Genomic DNA, 22,337 nt, shown 5'->3' with positions numbered 1-22,337 from the left:
AGAGACTCCACCCCTGTACTTCCAGTACAGGTCAGATGACACTGAGCTAACATCCGGTGCTCAGTACAGTGAATAGACTGTCCCTTTGTTCCCACGGTACAGTCCCAAACATCAACATCCTGTTTGGCTTTCCAGCCAGCTGCAGCTCGCTGCTGCATTGCTCCTTTTTCGTAACAATGACGTCATCCTAGAAGACGTGGAGGAAGAGCAGGGGCCTTGAAGTTGTCCATCAACTGTGAGCAGAAGGACAGCAGACTGAGAAGACAAACAGGTCACCTAGTCAAAGTCTTCCCTGCTAGGGTGAGAGATGCTGTGTTTCCATTGTGCTAATTCTTTCTAAATTTGCATGTGTGCATTGAAACTAGCATATGAAAATCTGTTCCCCCCATTTGGCCACCCTGATACCCTCTCTTCTTTCTCTTCCAATAAAAAATTCAGGAACAATCAGCCAAAGAATGGCAGTAGGGATGATAATTTAGGTGAACCGCTTTCCTCTCATGTGATACTTCCTAGTAAAGGTTCGGGGTGAGGGGCCATGGAACTCCTTGGAAATTGCGGAAGGACTGTACCTCGGGGGTAGGCGGTCTGATTGACATACAGAAAGCCATAGGTTCGATTTCCATCATCTCTGGATAAGACCAGAGGAAGCTGTCTTGTAGTTCCAGGATCAAATCAGAAACTGGGGTGGCTTCTCTAAATCTGGGACTGTCCCTGGAAAAGAGGGATACTTGGAGGGTCTGGAATCTCTCCTAGCTCTGCTTAGAGATGCTGGGGTTTTATTTATTTATTTTTCCAAAAATTTTATTAGTTTTCACAATATTATAAACAAACAAACAAACACACAAGACAAACAAACATAAATCATAGCCTTATTGAAAATTCCACTTATTAACTTTGTTAAGTGCTTTCCTCGCTTCCCCTTGGTTGAATTTCATTGCATGTCCTTTTAACGGTTTTCCAAATCCCAAATTTAACTTAAACATTAACATCCTTAAATCTTCACCTTATGGAATTAAACATATTAATTCATCACTTAACATAAATAAAATCCTAAGCCAATTAAGTATCTGCAAGCTATTTTCAGTTAATTTAACTTCACAAATTTAACTAGATAATCATTAAATTTATTCCACTCTTCCTGATACTCCTCCTCCTTCTGGTCCTGGACTCTTCTGGTTAGGTCGGCTAGCTCCGAAAAATCCATCATCTTCATCTGCCATTCTTCTATTGTTGGTAATTCTTGGGTTTTGCGCTTTTTAGCTAACAAAAATACGAAAATTGTGTGAGATGCTGGGGTTTTTAAAACCTGGGATCTTTTGCATGCCAAACGGGTGAGGGGACTGTCCCCTGCCTGAAATGGTGGACAACCACTGTCAGTCTCTGCAGAGCTAGGTGGGGCAAGGGCATGACTGAGTGCAAGGCAGCTTCCTAAGTTTCTAACTCATTTTGTCTAGAGTGGCTGTTTCCACCAGCCGTTGAGATAAGCCTTGTGTCTGGCACACGGCAGCCATGGTTTTCCCTTCCACTAGGGCAGGGGTCTGCAACCCGCGGCTCCGGAGCCGCATGTGGCTCTTTTACACCTTTGCCGCGGCTCCGGGGCGGATACTAGCGAGGGAAGGAGGCGCATTGTGCGCCCCGACACTCCCCACTGTGGCGGGCGCTGTACTAGCTGTGACGTCGCATGGGGGCGGTGCGTGCATTAGTCACGCACCGTCCCGACGTCACCTTCCCGCCCGCCCGCCCGCTACATTGTAAGGGGCATGTACGCTGGTCACTGCATTGAAAGGGGGCATGTACGCTGGTCACTGTTTTGAAGGGGAGTGAAGAACACACACACACAAAAAGGTAACTTGTTAATTTAACGTTTATTTCTATGAGGAGGAGTAATTCTGAGGGGTCAAACAAAGAAATAATTTAAAAAAGTGACAAAAAAGTTATTTTTATAATGATGAGTTTTGCGGCTCCCAGGTTTTTTTCCTTCGGAAACGGGTCCAAGTGGCTCTTTTTGTCTTAAAGGTTGCAGACCCCTGCACTAGGGAATGAGAAATCTATGGAATGCATGAAAAGAGAAGTGGGAGGGAGGTCAGTGATACTGGAAGGTGATACTTTTCTCAGTTGAAGCAGGTCACACGCCTACGGAAGCTTGAATGGTGCTTGCTGGCTCTTTCTCCATCAGTACCTTTTTGTTCCTTGCCTGGGATTTGCCGGGCAGTTACATGCCTCCTCGCCTGGCTCCATGCAGAGCCCATGAGAATTTGGACAGGGTGGTACAGACATCGCCGACAGAGACCACGATCGCTGACTATTCCTTTCAGGGAGGTCTTATGACTAACACCCCACTTCTTGATATATTAAAGAAGCGGGTAGACCCAACACACGACACCGGTCTCAGCTGAAACAAAGAGAAAGGCATTGCACTGCAATCCGAAGGAAACTGCGGTGAGTAAGTCTTCGGAGCTTATTTGCTTGCTAGAGAAAAGGGCCGCGGTGGTAGACGTCTGTGTGTAAAATTCTGGAATGAAACAAGACATCGTGTTTAACCACTGAGGCTGTTTAAATCTAGCTGGTGAGTCTGTTTTGTTCATTTGCCTAGGAAGATTTAAAAGTAATATGCATTAGAAGTTCTTGTTCGGTCTATAGCTGAAAAATAGCTACCTGTTCTATAACTTTGTCTAGCTTAGGGACTTTTAATAGACTTTTATCATGCACATACCAAAGTTCAGTAATAGTGAACATTTTCCCTGTTTTGTATCTCTTATTTTCTAGGATCGATATAGCAAAAACAACTTTCTCTCGCTCTCACACACACACATACAACTTTCTTTGTACCATTTTTTTAAAAAAATCAAAGTTAATATCTTGCCACTGTGTACAACCTGACTGACTAGACATTCTGGCCAACGTTCCTTATACCTGATACGTGGAATGGAGCAAGAACCCTTTTGCCATTACAGATGTTACATTATATGTCCAGCATAGCATTTTATAATCAGTAGCCTGGTACTCACAGGTGACCAGAAATTCCATGCAGGCGAATGAGTGGACTGATGGAGAAGGATGGACCACCTGCCCGTTCTCAAGTGGGCTGCAAGAGGAAGGATGCTTCCTCCTTTCCTTTTTTTTTAAAAAAAATATATTCAGTTTTTATTAGTTCTCATACATATATCATACATTATTCAACTTAACCAAACAATTGTTTTGTAAATTCCTCTCTTCCCCTTGGCTTCCCTCCATTTTCGTTTTTGGTTTGTTAAACCACTTGTTGCATTCTGCTGCTTATATATAGTAGTATATTATCACATTGTTATCTTTCTTGTTCTCTCTAATTACATTATATATGTTTATTTTAAACCCTGCCAAAGAATCCATGCTTTTACATTGTTTCTGCAAGTATGTTACAAAAGGTTCCCATTCTTTTCCAAAGTCACCATTATCTTTTTCACGCAGTTTATCTGTCAATTTTGCTAATTCTGCATATTCCATCAACTTTTCATGCCATTGTTCTTTGGATGGTATTCCTCCCGTCTTCCAGTTTTGTGCCATTAAAATTCTTGCTGCTGTTGTCGCATACATAAATAGCGTCCTCAATTCTTTCTTCACATCTTGTCCTAAAATACCCAACGGAAAAGCTTCTGGTTTCTTTACAAATGCTGTTTTAAAAGATGCTCTCTCCTTTCCAACCGGCACAGAAACACAACTCTCCACCTTTCCACTGCCAGCCCCTGACAGGCTAGTAAGACTTTTTGCAGGCTAGTAGCTTTAGTGGGATACTCACAACGCTGTGTCCGTATTTGGTTCGATTGCCATTTCTGTTGGTGACTAACTATCCCCATTGTTGGTTGCTATGCAGACTTGAGACCATCTTTCGGCAGATCTGCCTTCATGCTGCCCTTTTCCATCACTACCCTCCTTCTGTCGCTTGGTTCCTCGATCGTTGGAGGCTGCAAGCACAAACATGAACCACAGAACCTGAACACAGAGTTTGCCCTCGCTCTCTACCAACGCTGGGCAGAGCGCAACCACGGAACCAACCTCGCCATTTCCCCAGTGAGCGTGTCTCTTTCTTTAGGACTTCTGCAGTTTGGGGCGCAAGGGAGGACACTGGCCCAACTGCAGCATGCTCTGGGATACAGCACTCAGGGTAAGGCAAGCTTCTGAGAAACAGCTTTTCGGTGAGCAGCGCAGGCTGTCGTGAGCTTCGCCTTACAGCTTGGACTGTCCTGGTAGGCAAAGCATATAAAAACAAAAGCAAGTCACACAAGGGGACTTACTTCTGGGTTAACCCCCTTTCATGCCATGCTCTTCACTTCAATGGGCTTTACATGTGCATGCCACACCTTTCAAGAACATTCTTTCCCCCAAAGAGTTTTGGGCACTGAAGTTTACTCCTCACAGAGTTGCCAGTTTCAGCAACAATGAATGAACTGCAGTGCCCAGAATTCTTTAAGGAAAGAATGTGCCTCAGGTAGCCTTATGGTTATAAACTGGCCATCATAAATATGGATTGTATGAATCTACAGATATGCATGAATATCTCATAGTAACTAAGCATATAAGGCATGGTAAACAAATAAGAACTAATCATAGCCGGGAGAGCAGGGGGTTAGCTGCCCCCCTAAATCAAGTAAATAAATAAAAATACTTCACTAACTGACCAATTGTGCCACTGATATCTTAGTTCTGCCCCCTCCAACATAAATCCTGCCCCCCTAACATAAATCCTGGCTATGCCCATGAGCAGGAGATCCGAAGGATGCAATAGACAGTTAGGAGCAGTGCTTTTTTCGGGGGGGGGGGACGCATACCCCTAGGGACGCATACCCCTAAACATTTTGTGAATCGTTGTACTTTTGTCCATTTACCGTATTTATTTTTCCCAGTTCGAACCACAAAATGGTGATTTTCTTGAGTCAAAATGAGAGTACCCCTAAACATTCTTTTAGAAAGAAGGCCCTGGTTAGGTGGAACACTGCCTCACTCCTTGAAATGGTCTTCTAAGGGCATTTTTCATCCCACTGTTTAAGAGATTGATAACCCCAATAAATTACTTTGTTCCTAGATCAGGACGTTCAAGACTTCCTGCACACTGTGTACAGAGAAGTGACCAACTCAAGCCAAAGCCCTGTCGTAGCACAGCTGGCGTGTGCCCTCTTTGTCCAAGCTGGAACGCATCTTTTGCCGCCGTTTGTTCAGCATGCCGCACTCTGGGCAAACAACACAGTACACCAGGCTAACTTCAGTGAGCCTAACAGGACCGCGGCTCAGATAAATGAATGGTTTGCCACAAGCACTGGAGGTAAAGTGACAACGCTCCCCCCCCCCAGTTGTGCCATGCAGTTTTTAAATGCAGAACTTTAGCACCAGGACTTTGAGATGTCAGCTAAGTAGACTGCAGGACACCTTCGGTCTGGAACCCAGGTTGATAAGAAGCACACTGCGGAAAAAAGGGAACAGCTGCTATCATGGTAGAAATATGAGAAGCTGCCTTGTACCGAATCAGACCACTGGTCCATCTAGCCTCAGTATTGTCTACACTGGTAGGCAGCACCTTTGCATGGTTTTAGGCAAGCTTCTCTCCCACCCGTATGTCCCCAACTCTATTTGAATAGACTAAAACCAAACAGGAACACGTCTATTTCTGAATATCCTTTTCAAATACAAGTGATCAATGTGACCTTTGCTACAGGATTAGCCTGAATGACTGTTTTCTCCTTTCCTTTGCAGATGGAGAAACAAGCTACCTATCTTTGGAAACTCTTGATTCCCCGCTTAACCAGATAGCTGTGGTGAGCGTGATGTCCTTCAAAAGCACTTGGCAAAGGAAATTCACCTTCACAGATACTCAGACCTTGTCCTTTACAACCACAGAGGGCCTCATCCTGAAAGTGCCTACTATGTATCTCAGCGCAGAAGTCAACTATGGTAATTATATTGGGGATGGATACAAACCACACAGACTGTCCACATGCAGTTTCTTCGCTGAAGTAATCTGCAATGCATATAGAGTATCATAGAATCATAGAATTGTAGCGTTGGAAGGGACCCTAAGAGTCATCTAGTCCAACCCCCTGCAATGCAGGAATCTCAGCTAAAGCATCCATGACAGATGGCCATCCAGCCTCTGCTTAAAAACCTCCAAGGAAGGAGAAAACAATGGTGAGAGCTGTGCTCCTCTGCCAGTTTCCTCTGCAACAGCAGAGGCGTGTGTTTTTGCTTATTGGGATCTAATGGATCCAGAGCCTTAAAAATCAGGCCTGTTTGACAGCCAAAAGCTTTTATACTGACACCCAAGGTGAGGTACAAACGGATGCAAATGGTGGATATGTTGCAAAGCTATTATCTTGCATCTGTCATTGTGAATATATATGTTGATGCCTGATTGGAAACTTTGTAGTTTGGTTTAAAGGAGACAGAGAAAACCACGCCCCACGTATTTCCCCTTCCCTGGTCTGGCTTGCAGTTGCAGCACTGAGCTTTTAGGGAAATTACTAAGCCTCACTTGCTCTGAGGGACACAAGTGGCCACAGAGCCTAGGATTTGCTGATCAGAAGGTTGGCGGTTTGAATCCCCGCGATGGGGTGAGCTCCCATTGCTCGGTCCCTGCTCCTGTCTACTTAGCAGTTCAAAAGCACGTCAAAGTGCAAGTAGATACCGTATTTTTCGCCCTTTAGGGCACACCGGCCCATAGGACTCACCTCCTTTTGGGGGGGGGATGAATAATAAAAATTTATTCCCCCCCCAGCCCCCAGAACAGGCTGCTATCCGCAAGCCTTGTGAGCCCAGCGGCAACTCCCACTGGGCGTGCAAGGCTTGCGGACACCTGCGGGAAGCACGGGGCTCGCAGGCTTGCGGATAGCTTCCTGAAGCCTGGAGAGTGAGAGGGGTCGGTGCGCACCGACGTCTCTCGCTCTCCAGGCTTCAGCGAAAGCCTGCATTCGCCCCATAAGACGCACACACATTTCCCCTTCCTTTTTGGAGGGGAAAAAGTGCGTCCTATAGGGCGAAAAATACGGTAAATAGGTACTGCTCCAGCGGGAAGGTAAACGGTGTTTCCGTGTGCTGCTCTGGTTCACCAGAAGCAGCTTAGTCATGCTGGCCACATGACCCAGAAAAACTGTCTGCCTCCCTCAACCAATAGCGGTCAGGGGTCCCTTTACCTTTACACTTACTCTGGCAGCAACCACTTCTACCTTTCAGGAAAGAGCTGTCACCCTCAGAGTACACAAGAGCTGCCTGTTTCTCAAAAAACCTACTATGCTTGCCACACAACTGTATGAGTTGTGCATTGGCTTCACCCTGAATTGGTTTCATGACCTGTAGTGATGTCCTGAAACTCAGAATCCCATTGCCAGAAGACCTTTGAAAAAAACAAAAAGGCAGAGAAGCAGCTACAAAAGCAGAATGCAGGCACGGAAATGCCAGCGTTATATTATTTTTGTTGCGGTCATTACTACAAAAGTGCTTTCCGATTAACCTTAACCGCTGAGTCACTTGAATAGTCCTAAACAAACATTTCCTCCCCCCCAAAACACAGGTGAATTCCTACTGGACTCTCTGGAGCGGGTCAGTGTGGTTGAATTGCCCTATCTGGGGGAGGCAGTCAGTATGTTTGTGGTGCTTCCATCTGACAGGAGAACACCTATAGCTGAGATTGAGAGATACCTTTCAGCCCGAAATTTCCCGCTGTGGTCCAACAGCCTGAGAAGAACAAAGATGGACCTATTTCTCCCCAGGTAAAAGTTATATGTACACACATTTGCCTGGCCTTTGTGGAATTTGATCTTTGGTTGTGGAGAGCTGTTGCGTTTGCAAAGTAAAGGAAGGATTGAACCCTGCTTAATAAGAATACACACAGAGGCTTGGACCAGCAAGAAGGGAGGGTGGGGAGGGTGGGAAGGGTGCGAATAATCGTGTCTCTCTGTGCTTGTCCGTCTCTCCAGCCCCCTGGCCCAGGTAGTTTTTATTCACAAAAGAACTTTTTACAGAGTGTTCGAAAGAACCAATCAGGTTTCTTCTGAGCATTTCCACAAACCCAGTGGGGAGAAAGTTAGATCAAAATAAATTATTTTAACTACAAAGACTACTACTCTGAGCATGCATACATAAACTGAGAGTAAATAAAAGAGGACTAGAGAAACTCCAGAGATCACAAACAGGAGTAAACAAGAGAGGATGGAAGGATGGCAAGGAGATAGGCAACTTTATCACCTTCCTGTGAAACTATTTCCAGGCCCTAAGATTAACATCCTAAGATTAATATACATCAAAGAAACTTGCCCACGATCTTTGAGGACCCCGGACGCCTGCCTGTCTAAGCAACTGGGCTGTGTACGTGACAAGAGAAATGGCCAGTAGAGGAAATGGCCAGAGATGCAGAGGTGTAGATTGATCAAGAATCATATAAAAATAGTTTAAACCCAGTCAACGCAATGCTTTCATTGCTGACACAGATGGCTTACTCTATATTTGTTATAATTCCTCATAGCAATCCCACCTGATCACTACATCTCTGGATATTTGCACTCCTACAGAGAGCGGAGGCGTGGGTATGCGTGAACACAACTGTAGGGGTAGACAACATTATTATGAACAGGAAATGATGACTAAAGTTGGGGTGGCTGGAATTGTAAAAGAACAGAGGAGAAGAAAACTAGCTTTTATGAGAGTCAGTTGGGGTGAGAGGAGAAGGGAAACAAGTAGAAGTGTAAGGCATGTAAGCCAGAATCTCTAAGGCTTTCCTAAGGGCTCCTTTAGTTTCAAACCATTTATCAGACTTACAAGATGGGTTTTAGATTAGGAACAGGTTTAGAAAACTGGCACATGAAATGCTTTTGCATTCTCAGAGTTGAGGCAAAGAGCAATAAATAAGCTGCACAGACGAAATGTCATGCTCCCGTATTTTACCTCAGCAACATTGGTAAAGTAGTTATAATGCAAGTAATTTCCACATTATAGAAGCCAACTCAGAATACAAATGATCCACAGGAGCCTTGTCAGAAAGTAACTGGAATGCTTCATGCCTGCATCCTCTTGCAAACATGATTAAATCCCATTCTGGATGGCACTTCGCTAGCACATCTTATGGTTCCATCATAATATTACATTGCTTTGTTTTTCTGTCATCGTTTTGTTTCACTGAACAAAGAAATATTGTATTTCTCAACTGATGGCTATGATAAACTGCTGGGGTGAAATTGGTCTTTTAAGTAAATACATACAAACTAAAGGAGTACAGCGTCAAAATCTGTGAGTGAGGATGGAAAAGAGATTCAGAGACCACCAGTGTGGCTTAGTGCTGTGGGAGTGCTTCTGATTTTGTCCCTGGGTGCAATTCTCCTTCTGATTTTGAGTCCTCATGCCTTGGAGAACAGGAGTCTCAACCCAGGGCCACGTAAATTGTCATGGCTTTATTCCTGTAAACAGGTGGGTTATAATGAGCAAAACAAAGATAGGGGCAGTTGCAAGTAGCATGTCTAAATGTCCACCCATCAACATTTCAGGTTCAGAATCGAAAACCACTTGGACCTGAAAATGGTTTTGCCTACCTTAGGAATTACAGACATGTTTGATCCCGCTATGGCCAATTTTAAAGGGATTTCAGGTAAGTCTCACACGCTTTGTTAGTGTGTTGGATCCCCTTGTCCATTTTGTGGCAGTGATTCAGAGCAACGGGTCTTTCCAACTGGCAAAGCCTATGTCAAGGGTTTGCATGGTTGGGCATCTCCTGAGGACCCACATCCCAGCAGAGGGCCTCCTAACCAGAGCCCTGTGGACCTCCTTTCCAGATTGCTCCCTTTCACTCTAGTTCAGACAACCAGGGTAAACGCCACTACCTGCTTGTTTCCTCTTGGTTTGGCCAGCCAGCGAAGGGAGCCTTGCCTTTGGTCGTTCCCAGAGTTGGCGATGTTCACTTAACAACAAGAAGAAACCAAGACCTTAGTGCCATTGGCCCAATCCTGTGGAACACGCTGCCAATAGAGATTCAGAGGGCGCTTTCTGTGCCAGTTTTTTAAACACATGCTAAAAAACCTTTCAAGGGACGCGGGTGGCGCTGTGGGTAAAACCACACTGCCTAGGACTTGCCGATCGTATGGTCGGCGGTTCGAATCCCTGTGGTGGGGTGAGCTCCCATCTTTCGGTCCCAGCTCCTGCCTAGCAGTTCGAAAGCACCCTTAAAGTGCAAGTAGATAAATAGGTACCGCTTTATAGCGGGAAGGTAAACGGTGTTCCGTGTGCTGTGCTGGTGCAGGCTCGCCAGAGCAGCGATGTCACACTGGCCATGTGACCCGGAAGTGTCTGCGGACGGCGCCGGCTCCCGGCCTCTAGAGTGAGATGAGCGCACAACCTTAGAGTCTGTCAAGACTGGCCCATACGGGCGGTACCAAAAACCTTTCTGCTCTACCAGACATATGCAGCCAATTAAAACTACATCCCTCACAATGCTCTACTGATGTCTGTTTTTAATTTTTTTTTTTTTTGCTTTTAATTTTTCATGACTTTATCATTGGGCTTCATGTTTTTATATTGCTGTAAACCACTGTGATATGTCTTTCTGAAACAGCAGTACATCAGTGGATCTATTCCCCATCAATTTGTCTAGTCCCTTTTAAAGCCATTCAGGTTGGCAGCCACCATTACATCCTGCAAATAAGGTCCATCTTTTCCTGTGTTCTGACTCTTGCACCATTCAGCTGTACTAGACAAATAAGATTTTCAGTAAATATGAAAGTAAGGTGTGGGTTGGGGCATGGGTGGCGCTGTGGGTTAAACCACAGAGCCTAGGGCTTGCTGATCAGAAGGTCGGTGGTTCGAATCCCCGCGACGGGGTGAGCTCCCATTGCTCAGTCCCAGCTCCTGCCAACCTAGCAGTTCGAAAGCACCTCAAAGTGCAAGTAGGTACCTCTCCGGCGGGAAGGTAAACGGCGTTTCTGTGTGCTGCTCTGGTTCGCCAGAAGTGGCTTAGTCCTGCTGGCCACATGATCCGGAAGCTGTACGCTGGCTCCCTCGGCCAATAAAGCGAGATGAGCGCTGCAACTCCAGAGTCGGTCACGACTGGACCAAGTGGTCAGGGGTCCCTTTACCTTTACTTTTAAGGTTGTATTGGCTTTGCGTTGACAACTGGAATGACTAGTAATTGTTTTCTTTGCTAGAACAAGAACATCTTTATATCTCAGAAGCCACCCACAGAGCAAAGATTGAAGTGACAGAAGATGGAACAAAGGCCTCAGGCACTACAGGTAAACCAGGTGGAGATGGTTCTTGCATTAGCCTTGATAACCAGCACAGGCTGATTATTTACATTTATTCAATTCCTAAACCATTGCCCTTCAGTGCCACAGAACTAATTCCTCCAGTTTGCCAGTAGGTGGTTCTGGGATGTTATGTCCATAATGCTTGCAAGCAATATAGGGAGGAACTTACCCTATTCAAACTACAATCCAAATTCCACATCAGATGATTAGTGGGTTCAGCATGAGTTCATTGCCAAAGAGTTATTTGTCAAGCAGAATAGTGCAAAGGTGGGATGGGCTTAGGGCAACTGCACAAAAGTGCCCAGCTTGATAATAAAAAACATGCATGTCCTTCGGCCTGCTGCCAGTTTCCTAAAAACCTATGCAAAAGCTTGTATATGAGGATAAGAAAAAAAAAAAGCCACTCTGTTACCTAAGCTGATATTGGCAAACCATTTTTGGTGTAGTCCATTTCACAAGGGAGAAGGTTATTCTCAAGCCTCCCTTCCTTCAAAGGATGAAATTGATTACATCAGAAAGCACAGCTCCGTAATGATTAAATTTAATCATTACAGACAACCAGTGATATGAGGAATAAAGATCCACATGGAGTTAGTTGGAAGTCACTTGATTCTTTTTTCTTTTCTTTTTTCCAATTGTAGTTTGTTATTATGTCTATATCCTCATAATTTTGTTTTTGTATTTTCTTCTGTTTTTGTATTATTTGTTTTATTCAGTGTTTGTTTGTATGATGTATAAGCATAAATTTAAATTTAAAAATAAAATAAAATAAAGCATACCTCCGTGCCAACTTACCTTGGGAAAGAACAGGCAAGGGCCAATGGATCTACATAAGTGCAAGGGCCCAGCCAGTAGCGTATCCAATTTGTGAATATTCCCAGAGTTTGACAATATGGGCTGAAAATATGGGAACCAGCCCAGGAAGTGGCTTGGTGTTCATCGGCCATGACACCCACGTTCCTGCAGTTCACCTGAACAGGTCAGGGGTGGTGGCACCAACCACGACTGATCAGGACAGACATTTATTTCAATGCTAGCGTGGTAACTTTGACTTCTTGTGAAACTTCTGGCACTCCCTACTTTTCTTTTTTTTTTAACCACACAGCTATGGTGTTGCTAAAACGATCCCGGGCTCCTGTCTTCAAAGCTGATAGACCTTTTAATTTTCTCCTTAGGCAAGGCAGAACAGGTAAATATCAATTGAATTTATCCGTAGAAGTTATGATGATGATAGCAAAATGCTATTGCCTTCTTTAACACACTATATAGCTTGGAAGTCCATAAAAGTTCACAAAACCAAAGAAAATGAACATTGGGGATTGCTTTCTTGAAAGCATCACCACACCAAAGACTGTGTGTTGGTCTCATGACATGGGTGTAGCCAGGGAGGAGGGGAGGTAGCTGCTCCCTAAATCAAGTAAATCAATAAAAATACTTAATTAACTGACCAATTGTGTCACAGATAACTCGGCTCTGCCCTTACCCCCCAAATAAAGCCTGCCCCACAATAAATGCTGTTTACACCCATGGCGCCTTGTATCAGTTTTCCAAATCCAGGATGATACTTTCAAGGATGCAATTTCAGCCACATTTATTCTGAGCCTTATGAAGAACTGCACCCTTTCCCCCATACCCTTCCCAAATAAATTGATTTTATTTCCCTTTTCACAGCAGGTTAAGAGAATGCCCTATTCAAAACCATTTTCTTCCTTTTATTGTTGTTGTGGTTAATTAAATTTTTATACCCTTAATCCGTAGAGCTGTTCTTCCTTCTGTTAAACCAGTTATATAAAGTTATATAATTTTTTTGCTAGAAGTGAGGGCTGCTGATTAACATCTTTCCCATTCCCAGTTTCCAAAAGTGACTGACTTTCATTAATCACCTCCACATCCCCTCCCCACCCTGTTCTATAAAAATAATTAAATTTAAGTTACATCAGTATGAGCATTTATAAAATGAAGTTGAAGAAACTAATAATAATTTCTTTTCTTTTTTTACAGGTTCAATTCTGTTTATAGGAAGACTTACAAATCCTATTGAGTGAACTTGTCCAATCCATGCTTCCATATATCTGCGTTCCCATAAAATTAAAAAGCATTAATAGGACGTTTAAGTGTTGTGCCTATCAAGAGGAAGCTGTGTGAAACTTAGGGCTGTAAATAAAAAGATATGCTGATTGCCATTTCTGTGGTGGTTCTCTTCTGTTATAGCAGTTATAGACTTCTGGAAAATGCCTTAGGGCTCCTGCGTTCAAATCCTCTTGTGGGTTTCCCTCAGGCATTTGGTGAAGCTCTTCAACAGCTTAGCCCAGTTGGTTAGAGCACGGTGCTAATAACGTCAAGGTGGCAGCTTTGATACCCAGATGGGTCAGCCATATATTCCTGCATTGCAGGGGGTTGGACTAGATGATCCTCAGGGTCTCTTCCAACTTTACGATTCTATGATTCTTATGTTCTCAAGCTCCCCTGGTGCCAGCCAGGTGTGGCCACTCAGTTTCCTCAGGTACTTGAGGAATTGCAGCCTGTCATAAGAGGATGACAGCCGATGGACAGCAACAAGCCTCTCCTACCTGCTGGGATTGCCAGGCAGCATATGCTGTCCCTGCTCAAAGATGCCTGTTGCTTACAGGTAAAGGTAAAGGGACCCCTGACCAATTAGGTCCAGTCGTGGCCGACTCTGGGGTTGCGGTGCTCATCTTGCTTTATTGGCTGAGGGAGCCAGCATGACTAAGCCGCTTCTGGCGAACCAGAGCAGCGCACAGAAATGCGTTTACCTTCCCGCTGGAGCGGTACCTATTTATCTACTTGCACTTTGACATGCTTTCGAACTGCTAGGTTGGCAGGAGCAGGGACTGAGCAACGGGAACTCACCCTGTTGCGGGGATTCGAACCGCCGACCTTCTGATCAGCAAGTCCTTGGCTCTGTGGTTTAACCCACAGTGCCACCCGCGTCCCTTACAGCTACAGCCATCTAATTCTAGTTTGCGTAAGGGAGTTTCTACCCCAAGTATCTGCCAAGGAAATAAAGGGTCTGGAAAGGTGAACCTCGCTCAGAGCGGCCAAGGCTGCATCACTTGGGAATATAATACTCTTTAGTATTTCGTATCCATCTCTTAATAAACAACACAACAGGGTGTCCTTTCAGCCAGCTTCAGATGATAGAGGGGAGCTAAGCTTCAACCATTTATTTAGACACCTTTGACTTTCACAAATTTAAGCAGGTGTGTTAAGTCTAAGAGCTCAATTCTCAATAGCCTTTCATAACTCAAAAAGCTGATGTGCTTTTTCCACGGCAGAAGTTTGGTGGGTCAAAAGTGTCAGAGCCACCTTCTGCATCTTCTTATAGGAGCCCTGAAAATGAATTGTGCCTCTGAGGGACCACACATTCAGCAGCGCTTGGGAGAACAAAGAGGGAAGGGCAGGTCTCCTCCTTCCACCATAGAGATATATAAGAGAAAGAGAGCTCTGTACAACTGCACAATTCCGGTTCTGATCAGAAACTTCCACATGCAGGTTAAGAAGTGGGAGGAAACATGGCAGGGAAATGTCACTTAATCAGGGCAGGTTGACAGACGCTTTCTGGACTGCTCTACCTGCACTTTTGGCTATGATGATATACCGAGGGAAGTTCAGTGCAAGATCCTGCTTCCGCTCTGGTTGCTCGAATAGAAAGGGGGCGACTTTTCTTTTTTTAAAAATGATTTTCTATGTTTCCCTCCCTGCTGCCCAAGGGTTTTAATATGATTTTTTAGACAGAAGGAGAAAAGAGACATAGGTGCGGATAATTTTAATTTTTTAGGACGGTAAGGGAGGTGTGTGAAAAGGGAACCGTGTGAATAGGCTGCATGAACACTGTACAGTGGTACCTCGGGTTACAGACACTTCAGGTTACAGACCCTTCAGGTTACACACTCCACTAAGCCAGAAATAGTGCTTCAGGTTAAGAACTTTGCTTCAGGATAAGAACAGAAATCAGGCTCCAGCCTACAACCCTTTTCATTTACAGTGGTACCTCTGGTTACTTAATTCGTTCCGGAGGTCCGTTCTTAATCTGAAACTGTTCTTAACCTGAAGCACCACTTTAGCTAATGGGGCCTTCCACTGCTGCCAGAGCACAATTTCTGTTCTCATCCTGAAGCAAAGTTCTTAACCCGAGGTACTATTTCTGGGTTAGTGGAGTCTGTAACCTGAAGCGTATGTAACCCGAGGTACCACTGTACTATAATTTCAGCAAAACTTTCCGGCATGAAATTAAGTGCCTCCAGTGCTGCTGTAGTCAGAAAGTTGACTTTAGCACCAAACATGCCACCAATAGCCATGTGTCAGTGATTTGGTCAGGAAGGGATAATGCACACCTTTCTTCATTCAGAAAGACAGACAGTGGAGAAGTTCCAAATCCATCAGCTGCAGCTGCAGAAGTCTTATTTGAAAACCTTGCTCCGAAGTCCAGATCATGAAATCTCCCAGGGATACACTGCAAGGGCAGTAATTCCTAGGAAGTTTATAATAAACTGCTTGCAGGATAATTCCGAGGTCTCTGTTCTTAAAAAAAAGACCTGCCAGCAAGAAATGAGGAATCTCAAGGAATTTTGAGCACATGGACTAAATTAGAATTTGCTATATTAATAGCTGGCAGAGGAGGTATTTATGCAGTTAAAAGAGATTGTAATGTTAGTGAACTTGGTATTTGTTTTTGTGCTTTTGTTGGACTGTATGTGATGCTGAGCTCAGGTGTCAATGATGGAGTCTCAAGAGGCACAGGCGTCTTGAAGAATAAGAAAAGACCTTTGCTTAATGGCCTTTTAACACCTCCCCCTTCAATACTTCTATTAAGGCTGTTGAGCAAGAACCTTACAAAAAATGGACTTTTCATAAAAGAGTTGCTCTACCCGTCTTGTGCATGTCATCTCAGTAAAGGATTCGTGAGGTCACAGAACTGGAAACTGCCCATATCTCCCATAAGGCCACCAACTTCAGACTCTACAGAGGCTATTGAGTCATACAGGAAGTCATTATCCTGTGCAGGAGAAACACATAAAACATGCATGTAAACTTTGTAAAGTAAAATTCTGCAGAACACATGCTAAAAGAGCAGAGTTTTGCGATGGCAGGTCAGGAGGTAGCGCACATGGAGAAGGGAAAATAACTTAGTATGCTAGCTATGGGGGGGAAACAGTGATGCTCTCACCTACGCAAACCCCGCCATGTGTGCAAAGTCCTAGTGACTACAGGGTCAAGCAATCTCTGCTCTAGGTGTTATCCTATCTAACATAAAGAATGAAATCATCAAAAGTGGTTAACATTTTCACCTCTGCTCCAAGACAGCCAGAGACTTGTGGCTCTATACGAATCTTTTGCCAGGTGCAACAATAATACCAAAGTCAAGAGATTCAAAACAGAAAAACAAATTCTGGAAAGAAAAAAAAAAGAAATCTTATATATTTTCTATGTCAGTAAAGGAAACTGGTCCCTTTTTTCTTCATTTCTTAAAATGTTTATGAATATTTTTAAATTTAAAAAGTGATTTTTAAATTATTTGATTATATTGGCAGTTTTAGAAACACTTTGGGAGGCTGCTTTTCAACTGCGTTGTTCTGTGAACCCTAAACCTATAAACTACAACGCTTTCCAAAATTTGCTGAAGGATTTCCACATTTCAATAGCTAGATGTTACTTTAAAAGCCTTTCAGTGGTGTTCATTTGCCTGGAGGAGGAGGAGAAAGTAGATGGAGACCCCACCTCACTGGGAACAATTTAATCATCTCACAGCAAGCCATCTTTGGATTAGCAATAGGTGGTGCACAGTACCTGGGGAGGGATGGCGCCTCCACACATGACGAGAATGTCTGGGTGGCCAAGGGCATGCAGCTCTTTGAGGAGTTCAGGAACAAGCGTTTTGTGGCCAGCAGCCAAGCCACACAATGCACATCCGCATCTACGGCCTGCTGGGCCACTTCACGGGGTGTCTAGGAAGAGAAAGCAAAGGAAGTGTCAAACAATATGGGAAAGAAGAATGCATAAAACCTAACACTGCATGCAGACCCATGCTTCTTTTTTCATAGAGAAGAGCGACAACAAAACACTAGGCCGCTGAAGGCTGCTACTGGCATTGAGGTTAGACAATATGGGTGCCCAGAAAGTAGAGTACAGAGAGGAACATAGCCACCTACCAACAGCATCCTCCAACTCGGGAATCTGTAAAATCATCCCAGTACAACATATTCTGGTTGTTAACTTTGGTGCGAACAGGAAATTGAAACCATAGGTGCACATAATTAATTTTACAAATTTATAAATTGCTTAAAAGCCCGAGGCCCTGAAAGCTGTGTACAAAAATATAAAATACAAAAATAATATATTCAAAAAATAAATGAAACCATTCCTACAGATGAATTACAGTACTGGGTCACACATTAGGGAGAGCTTTCCTAAATAAAACATCTTCAAGAAGACACCTAAACATTATGATGCCAGGCACTTGTCTAATTCCAGCTGGGAATGGATTCCAGAGGGCTGGAGCTACACTACTAAAAGCCAATTTCTAGTACAAACTAAGCACAACTCTGGCTCATGCAGCACTCTCAGCAGCGCCCCATCTGAGAATATAAAGGAGCAAAATATGTGTTGTGGCTGCTTCTGGCTCCTCCCTTAGATATTTATTCAGGTTTTATTTAAAAAATTGTTGTCTTTTTCTCCCGGTTTTCCTGCAAAGAACTCAGTGATGATTTAGCCTCATAATGCCCACCCCTTTGCCCCTCAGTGAAGGAAATCAGGCTGAGAGACTGACTTCCCATAGTGAGGTTCACAGCTGAATGCCTTTTAAATCTGGGCCTTTCCACCATCCAAAACATCTCTCTAGTCACCCACATGGACCAACACATTACTTATGCGCTGCCAGAGCAAGACCACAGGGAGTTAGTGCAGAGCCCTGGAGAGATGCTCTGAACCACCCTTTGGTTAAATGCACAGTATTTCCGCCAATACCTTGCACGTGCTGCTTCCACTGCTAGGCCCAGCAAATTGCCTTGGCCTGGGGCGGCGGCTGCTGAGAGGGCAGTGAGACAACGCTGAGCTACATCTTCATCTCCGCAAGCTTTCACCTTCAAGGAAAGACACAAAAGCAAAACTTTACAACAGCCAAGAACTGTTAACGATTGATAAAGCTGCTCCAATGCAGCACAGTCTCTTACTGTTCTTCCTCCAGGTCTTCAATATCTTCGATGATGAGCTCTTCTGAAAGGAAAAGAAGAGAAGGCTGGCAGTTAGAGAGGCTTTCTTACACACACACACACACAGAGAGAGAGAGAGAGAGACTTTCTGAACACATACATAGAAATAGACATTACCTTCATGTTGACTTTGTCTCTCTTTCACCTGTGGAGGCGAGGAAGTGTGCGGAGCCTACAGGGAAACCAAGAGCCACATGGGATATGATGATCTAAAGCTCAAAATAGGCCTCAGACAAAGACCTTTCCTAAGAAATCTTAGGGACTGGAATCAACTACTATAAGGTAAAAACGTTTTACCTTCCTAGTCTTTTCAAACAGGGGTCCACAGGGGGAGCGGGGGGGGGGCAGAGGGGAGGACTCGGGGAGAGGGCACACTTTATTTTTTTTCTCCATCTGCGAAATCGCTCTTCGCAGTCTTCCAAGCCTAAAAAGGAAAGAGAAAAATGTGAGAAATGGGGCTCACAGTTCGTCCTCTCCTGATCTACATTCCTAAACTGGTTTTTGCATTCACGCCTCTAAGCTCACTATCATCACAGAATTCAGTTGCGCATCAAGGCCCTGGCGCACCCCCCAAGAATAATAAGAACATATTGAGACAGAATTTTAGTTTAAAGGTTAATGGGCAGAATTTAGGCCACAATTTTATTGATTACAGCAATGTGAGTGGTATTGGCTTAGGCCAGTGGTGTCCAAACTTTTTTCAAAGAGGTCCAGATTTGATGAAGTGAAGGGCCGACCAAAGGGCCAACCAAAGACGTTGTTGAGCTTTTTTTAGGGTTTAAGTTGTTGACGTTTTTTTAAAGGATTTTACGCCAGGAAATAAACTGACAAGGGGCCAGATTAAACCGGATTAGGCCCCTGAAATTAGGCATTGGCAATAACTATATCAGGGGCGCAGGTGGCGCTGTGGGTTAAACCACAGAGCCTAGGACTTGCCAATCAGAAGGTCGGCAGTTCGAATCCCCACGGTGAGGTGAACTCCCATTGCTCGGTCCTAGCTCCTGCCAACCTAGCAGTTCGAAAGCACAAAGTGCTAGTAGATAAATAGGTACCGCTCCGGCGGAAGGTAAATGGTGTTTCCGTGCACTGCTGTGGTTCGCCAGAAGCGGCTTAGTCATGCTGGCCACATGACCCGGAAGCTGTACGCCGGCTCCCTCGGCCAATAAAGTGAGATGAGCGCCGCAATCCCAGAGTCAGTCACGACTGGACCTAATGGTCAGGGGTCCCTTTACCTTTACCTTAATAACTATATCTGACTCCTGCCCGCCTTGCAGGAAGTCTGGAAAAGTAAACCACCAACAGAGGGAGCTCCATCAATGGTGACCAACTGAAACTCACCCCGGGGTTCCCGTTGGGTCCTGGCATGGCCCTAGCCTCCCAAGCAGACTTTGGACGAGATCCGGACCTGCGGATTCCTTTACTGGAATACCCTTGTACCTGGAGGGGCAGGTGATGGTCGCACCTCCCCTCCCCCACATTTCACTAAGCCAATGCCTAACTGCCAAACCTTACAAAGTTGTGACGATTGCTAAGAGGTAGGCGAAAACCAAGAGGCCAGTGCCAATTTGCCAAATGGAAATATTCCTACGCGGCCCCCGTTCGAAAACCGGCGACCAACCGAAGTCCAGAGCAAGGCCAAAGCACAAACCTAAATCTAGGGCGGGTGTTTGGCAGTGCAAACCCAGGTAACCCCCCCCCCAATGCCACACAGCTGCCTTTTAAAGGCCCCCCTCGATCACACCACCACTCCCGCTTGGCCAGCAGGCCATGGTGTGATCGTGGGACCATAGCTCGGCTCAGCTCCTCCCCCACCCCTCTCAAGGAAGGGGGGGCTGCACCTATGGCCTGTGCGCAACGCGGACCCTCAATTAAGAGGATATGCTGAAAGAAATCCTACTTACATGCTTTCCTGCTTCTCTCACAAGCACGGAATGATCCAAGCATAGGAGATCCCAGGCCTTCTAGAGTTCTGGTGACTGTTGTAAATGAAAATATGCCCTTTTCCCTTATGGGGTATCCAAGAGCCCATATAGAGTCCTTACATAGGTTCCCTATTGGTAGGAGAGAATAACAGAGGCCAACCAGAGAATATTGAGAAGCAAAGCAGCTAGTAAGCCTGATCTTTATTGATCTGTTGCAACAGGGTACTCCCTCACACGCAGGAGAGGAAGAGGACCCCCCAAAATGCCGTGCAAGGGCTTATAAAGACTTTTGAAATTCCCATTCTCTAGATCAAGACCACCCCCAGAAACATTATGCATACATCACAGAAGGGGTGTAACCTAAGACCACCCCTCAGATACATCCCACCTACATCACAGAAATTTAAATGTTGTTTTTCTCCTGTCACAGTTTATCTCCTGTCTGGCAAGTTACTTGATTGGATTGCCTGGGGAGCCTGGCCATTCTTTTGTAGTGGTAAAATACTTATTTCCTGGGCCAGGTCACAGGCTCACACCTTATTCAAACAGACATATCCTTGAGACAGGATTTGTGAGGAAAGAGACAATGGGGAGGCTTTTCCAGTTTAACCTTGCAGAGAAAGGATTTGGTCAGTTTAGGAATCAAAATGGTTCCAGGTTGGTCTTCCTGTGTTGATCTATGTATGTGCAGTTATGAACATTACCATATATCTAAGACCATAAAATTCCTATCACATGACCAATGAGCCAGCAGAGGGAGGTGTCACAATGAACCTTGCGATGCAGCACCCCTGGGCCCTCAGAAAACCAGCAGCCACAAGCCCTGCTCCTCTTAAGGGATGCGACTTAAGTTTTCTCATATGGTTTTCTTCCATGTTCCACTTTTTATAAATATGCAAATGTGCCTATTCCTTTGGATTCCAGCTGAAGTTGTTCCTGCACCTTCTGAGCACTAGTTATCTCCTATGCCTGTCCCATACCCGCCAACATTTCTCCCATGCAGATAGAAATGTCTTATTCCATTATTATTATTATTATTATTATTATTATTATTGGGTTGTCTCAGCCACTCTGGGCAGTTTCCAACATATACAAAAACATAAGAAAACATTAAATGTTAAACACACCACTTCAATATCATGACCCAATGTTCTAAGGTAGAGCTTTCCAGACCAGCGAGAGCCAGTGCATCTGCATAGGTGCAAGGGCCCAGCCAGTAGGGAATCGAAGTTATGAATATTCCCTGTGTTAGACGGTAAGGGCTGCAAATATGTGCACCGACCACGACTGATCAGGGCAGACATTTTTTTCAATGGTAGCATGGTAATTTTGGCTTCTTCTGAGACTTCTGGAATTGAATGAAAGGGAGAAAAATAAAAGTGGGCACTCCCTGCTTGTTTTTTTACCACACAGCTATGGTGTTGCTAAAACGATCCCAGGATCCTGTCTTCAAAGCTGATAGACCTTTAAATTTTCTCCTTAGGCAAGGCAGAACAGGTAAGTATGAATCAAATTTATCAACAGAAGTTATTATAATGATAGCTAAACACTATTGCTTTCTTTAACACATTATATAGATTGAAAGTTCATAAAACCAAAGAAAATGAATATTGGGGATTGCTTTCTTGAAAGCATCACCACATCAAAGAGAATGTGTCAGGCGTCTGGCATGGGCATAGCCAGGGAGGTTGGGGGGGGGGGAGCTGCCCCCTCAAAATCAAGTAAATCAATAAAAAAACTTAACTAACTGACCAATTGCATCACAGATAACTTGGCTCTGCCCTTACCCCCCAAATAAATCATGGCCCACAATATATGCTGTTTGCACCCATGGCTCCTGGTATCAGTTTTCCAAATCCAGGATGGTGCTTTCAAGGACGCAATTTCAGCCACATTTATTCTGATCCTTATGAAGAACTGTTCCCTTTTCCTCA

At 44.5% G+C, this 22,337-nt stretch overlaps 1 protein-coding gene and 2 long non-coding RNA genes across 6 annotated transcripts; 1 reads left to right on the top strand and 2 right to left on the bottom strand.

The window, feature by feature from the left end:
• Positions 1-1,846: 1,846 nt before the first annotated feature.
• LOC144327327 (uncharacterized) lies at positions 1,847-3,811 on the bottom strand. Its single transcript, XR_013392406.1, has 2 exons — positions 3,009-3,811; positions 1,847-2,512 (listed from the first exon to the last, which is right to left on the bottom strand). It is a non-coding gene; the product is annotated as an uncharacterized LOC144327327 (long non-coding RNA).
• On the top strand, positions 2,031-13,435 carry SERPINE3 (serpin family E member 3). Of its 3 annotated transcripts, none has more exons than XM_028722063.2 (9): positions 2,031-2,439; positions 3,851-4,141; positions 5,060-5,296; positions 5,725-5,922; positions 7,535-7,733; positions 9,501-9,601; positions 11,151-11,237; positions 12,358-12,441; positions 13,254-13,435. In XM_028722063.2, exons 2-9 carry the CDS (start codon positions 3,883-3,885, stop codon positions 13,295-13,297), a joined length of 1,209 nt encoding a protein of 402 aa, XP_028577896.2. In that variant the 5' UTR covers positions 2,031-2,439; positions 3,851-3,882; the 3' UTR covers positions 13,298-13,435. The 3 variants fall into 3 exon arrangements, with proteins under 3 accessions (XP_028577896.2, XP_028577895.2, XP_077782644.1); XM_028722062.2 differs by lacking the exon at positions 2,031-2,439 and adding an exon at positions 2,476-2,566; XM_077926518.1 differs by lacking the exon at positions 2,031-2,439 and having other exon boundaries at positions 3,771-4,141.
• LOC114593593 (uncharacterized) lies at positions 5,316-21,407 on the bottom strand. Of its 2 annotated transcripts, XR_013392405.1 has the most exons (7): positions 20,383-21,407; positions 18,599-18,905; positions 18,443-18,485; positions 18,237-18,352; positions 17,061-17,218; positions 16,142-16,269; positions 5,316-5,434 (listed from the first exon to the last, which is right to left on the bottom strand). It is a non-coding gene; the product is annotated as an uncharacterized LOC114593593 (long non-coding RNA). The 2 variants fall into 2 exon arrangements; XR_013392404.1 differs by lacking the exon at positions 5,316-5,434 and having other exon boundaries at positions 14,392-16,269; positions 20,383-21,405.
• Positions 21,408-22,337: the final 930 nt, after the last annotated feature.

This window comes from Podarcis muralis, chromosome 3 (assembly GCF_964188315.1).
Source record: "Podarcis muralis chromosome 3, rPodMur119.hap1.1, whole genome shotgun sequence".
NCBI lineage: Eukaryota > Metazoa > Chordata > Lepidosauria > Squamata > Lacertidae > Podarcis > Podarcis muralis.
This window is presented reverse-complemented; position numbering and strand designations above follow the sequence as displayed.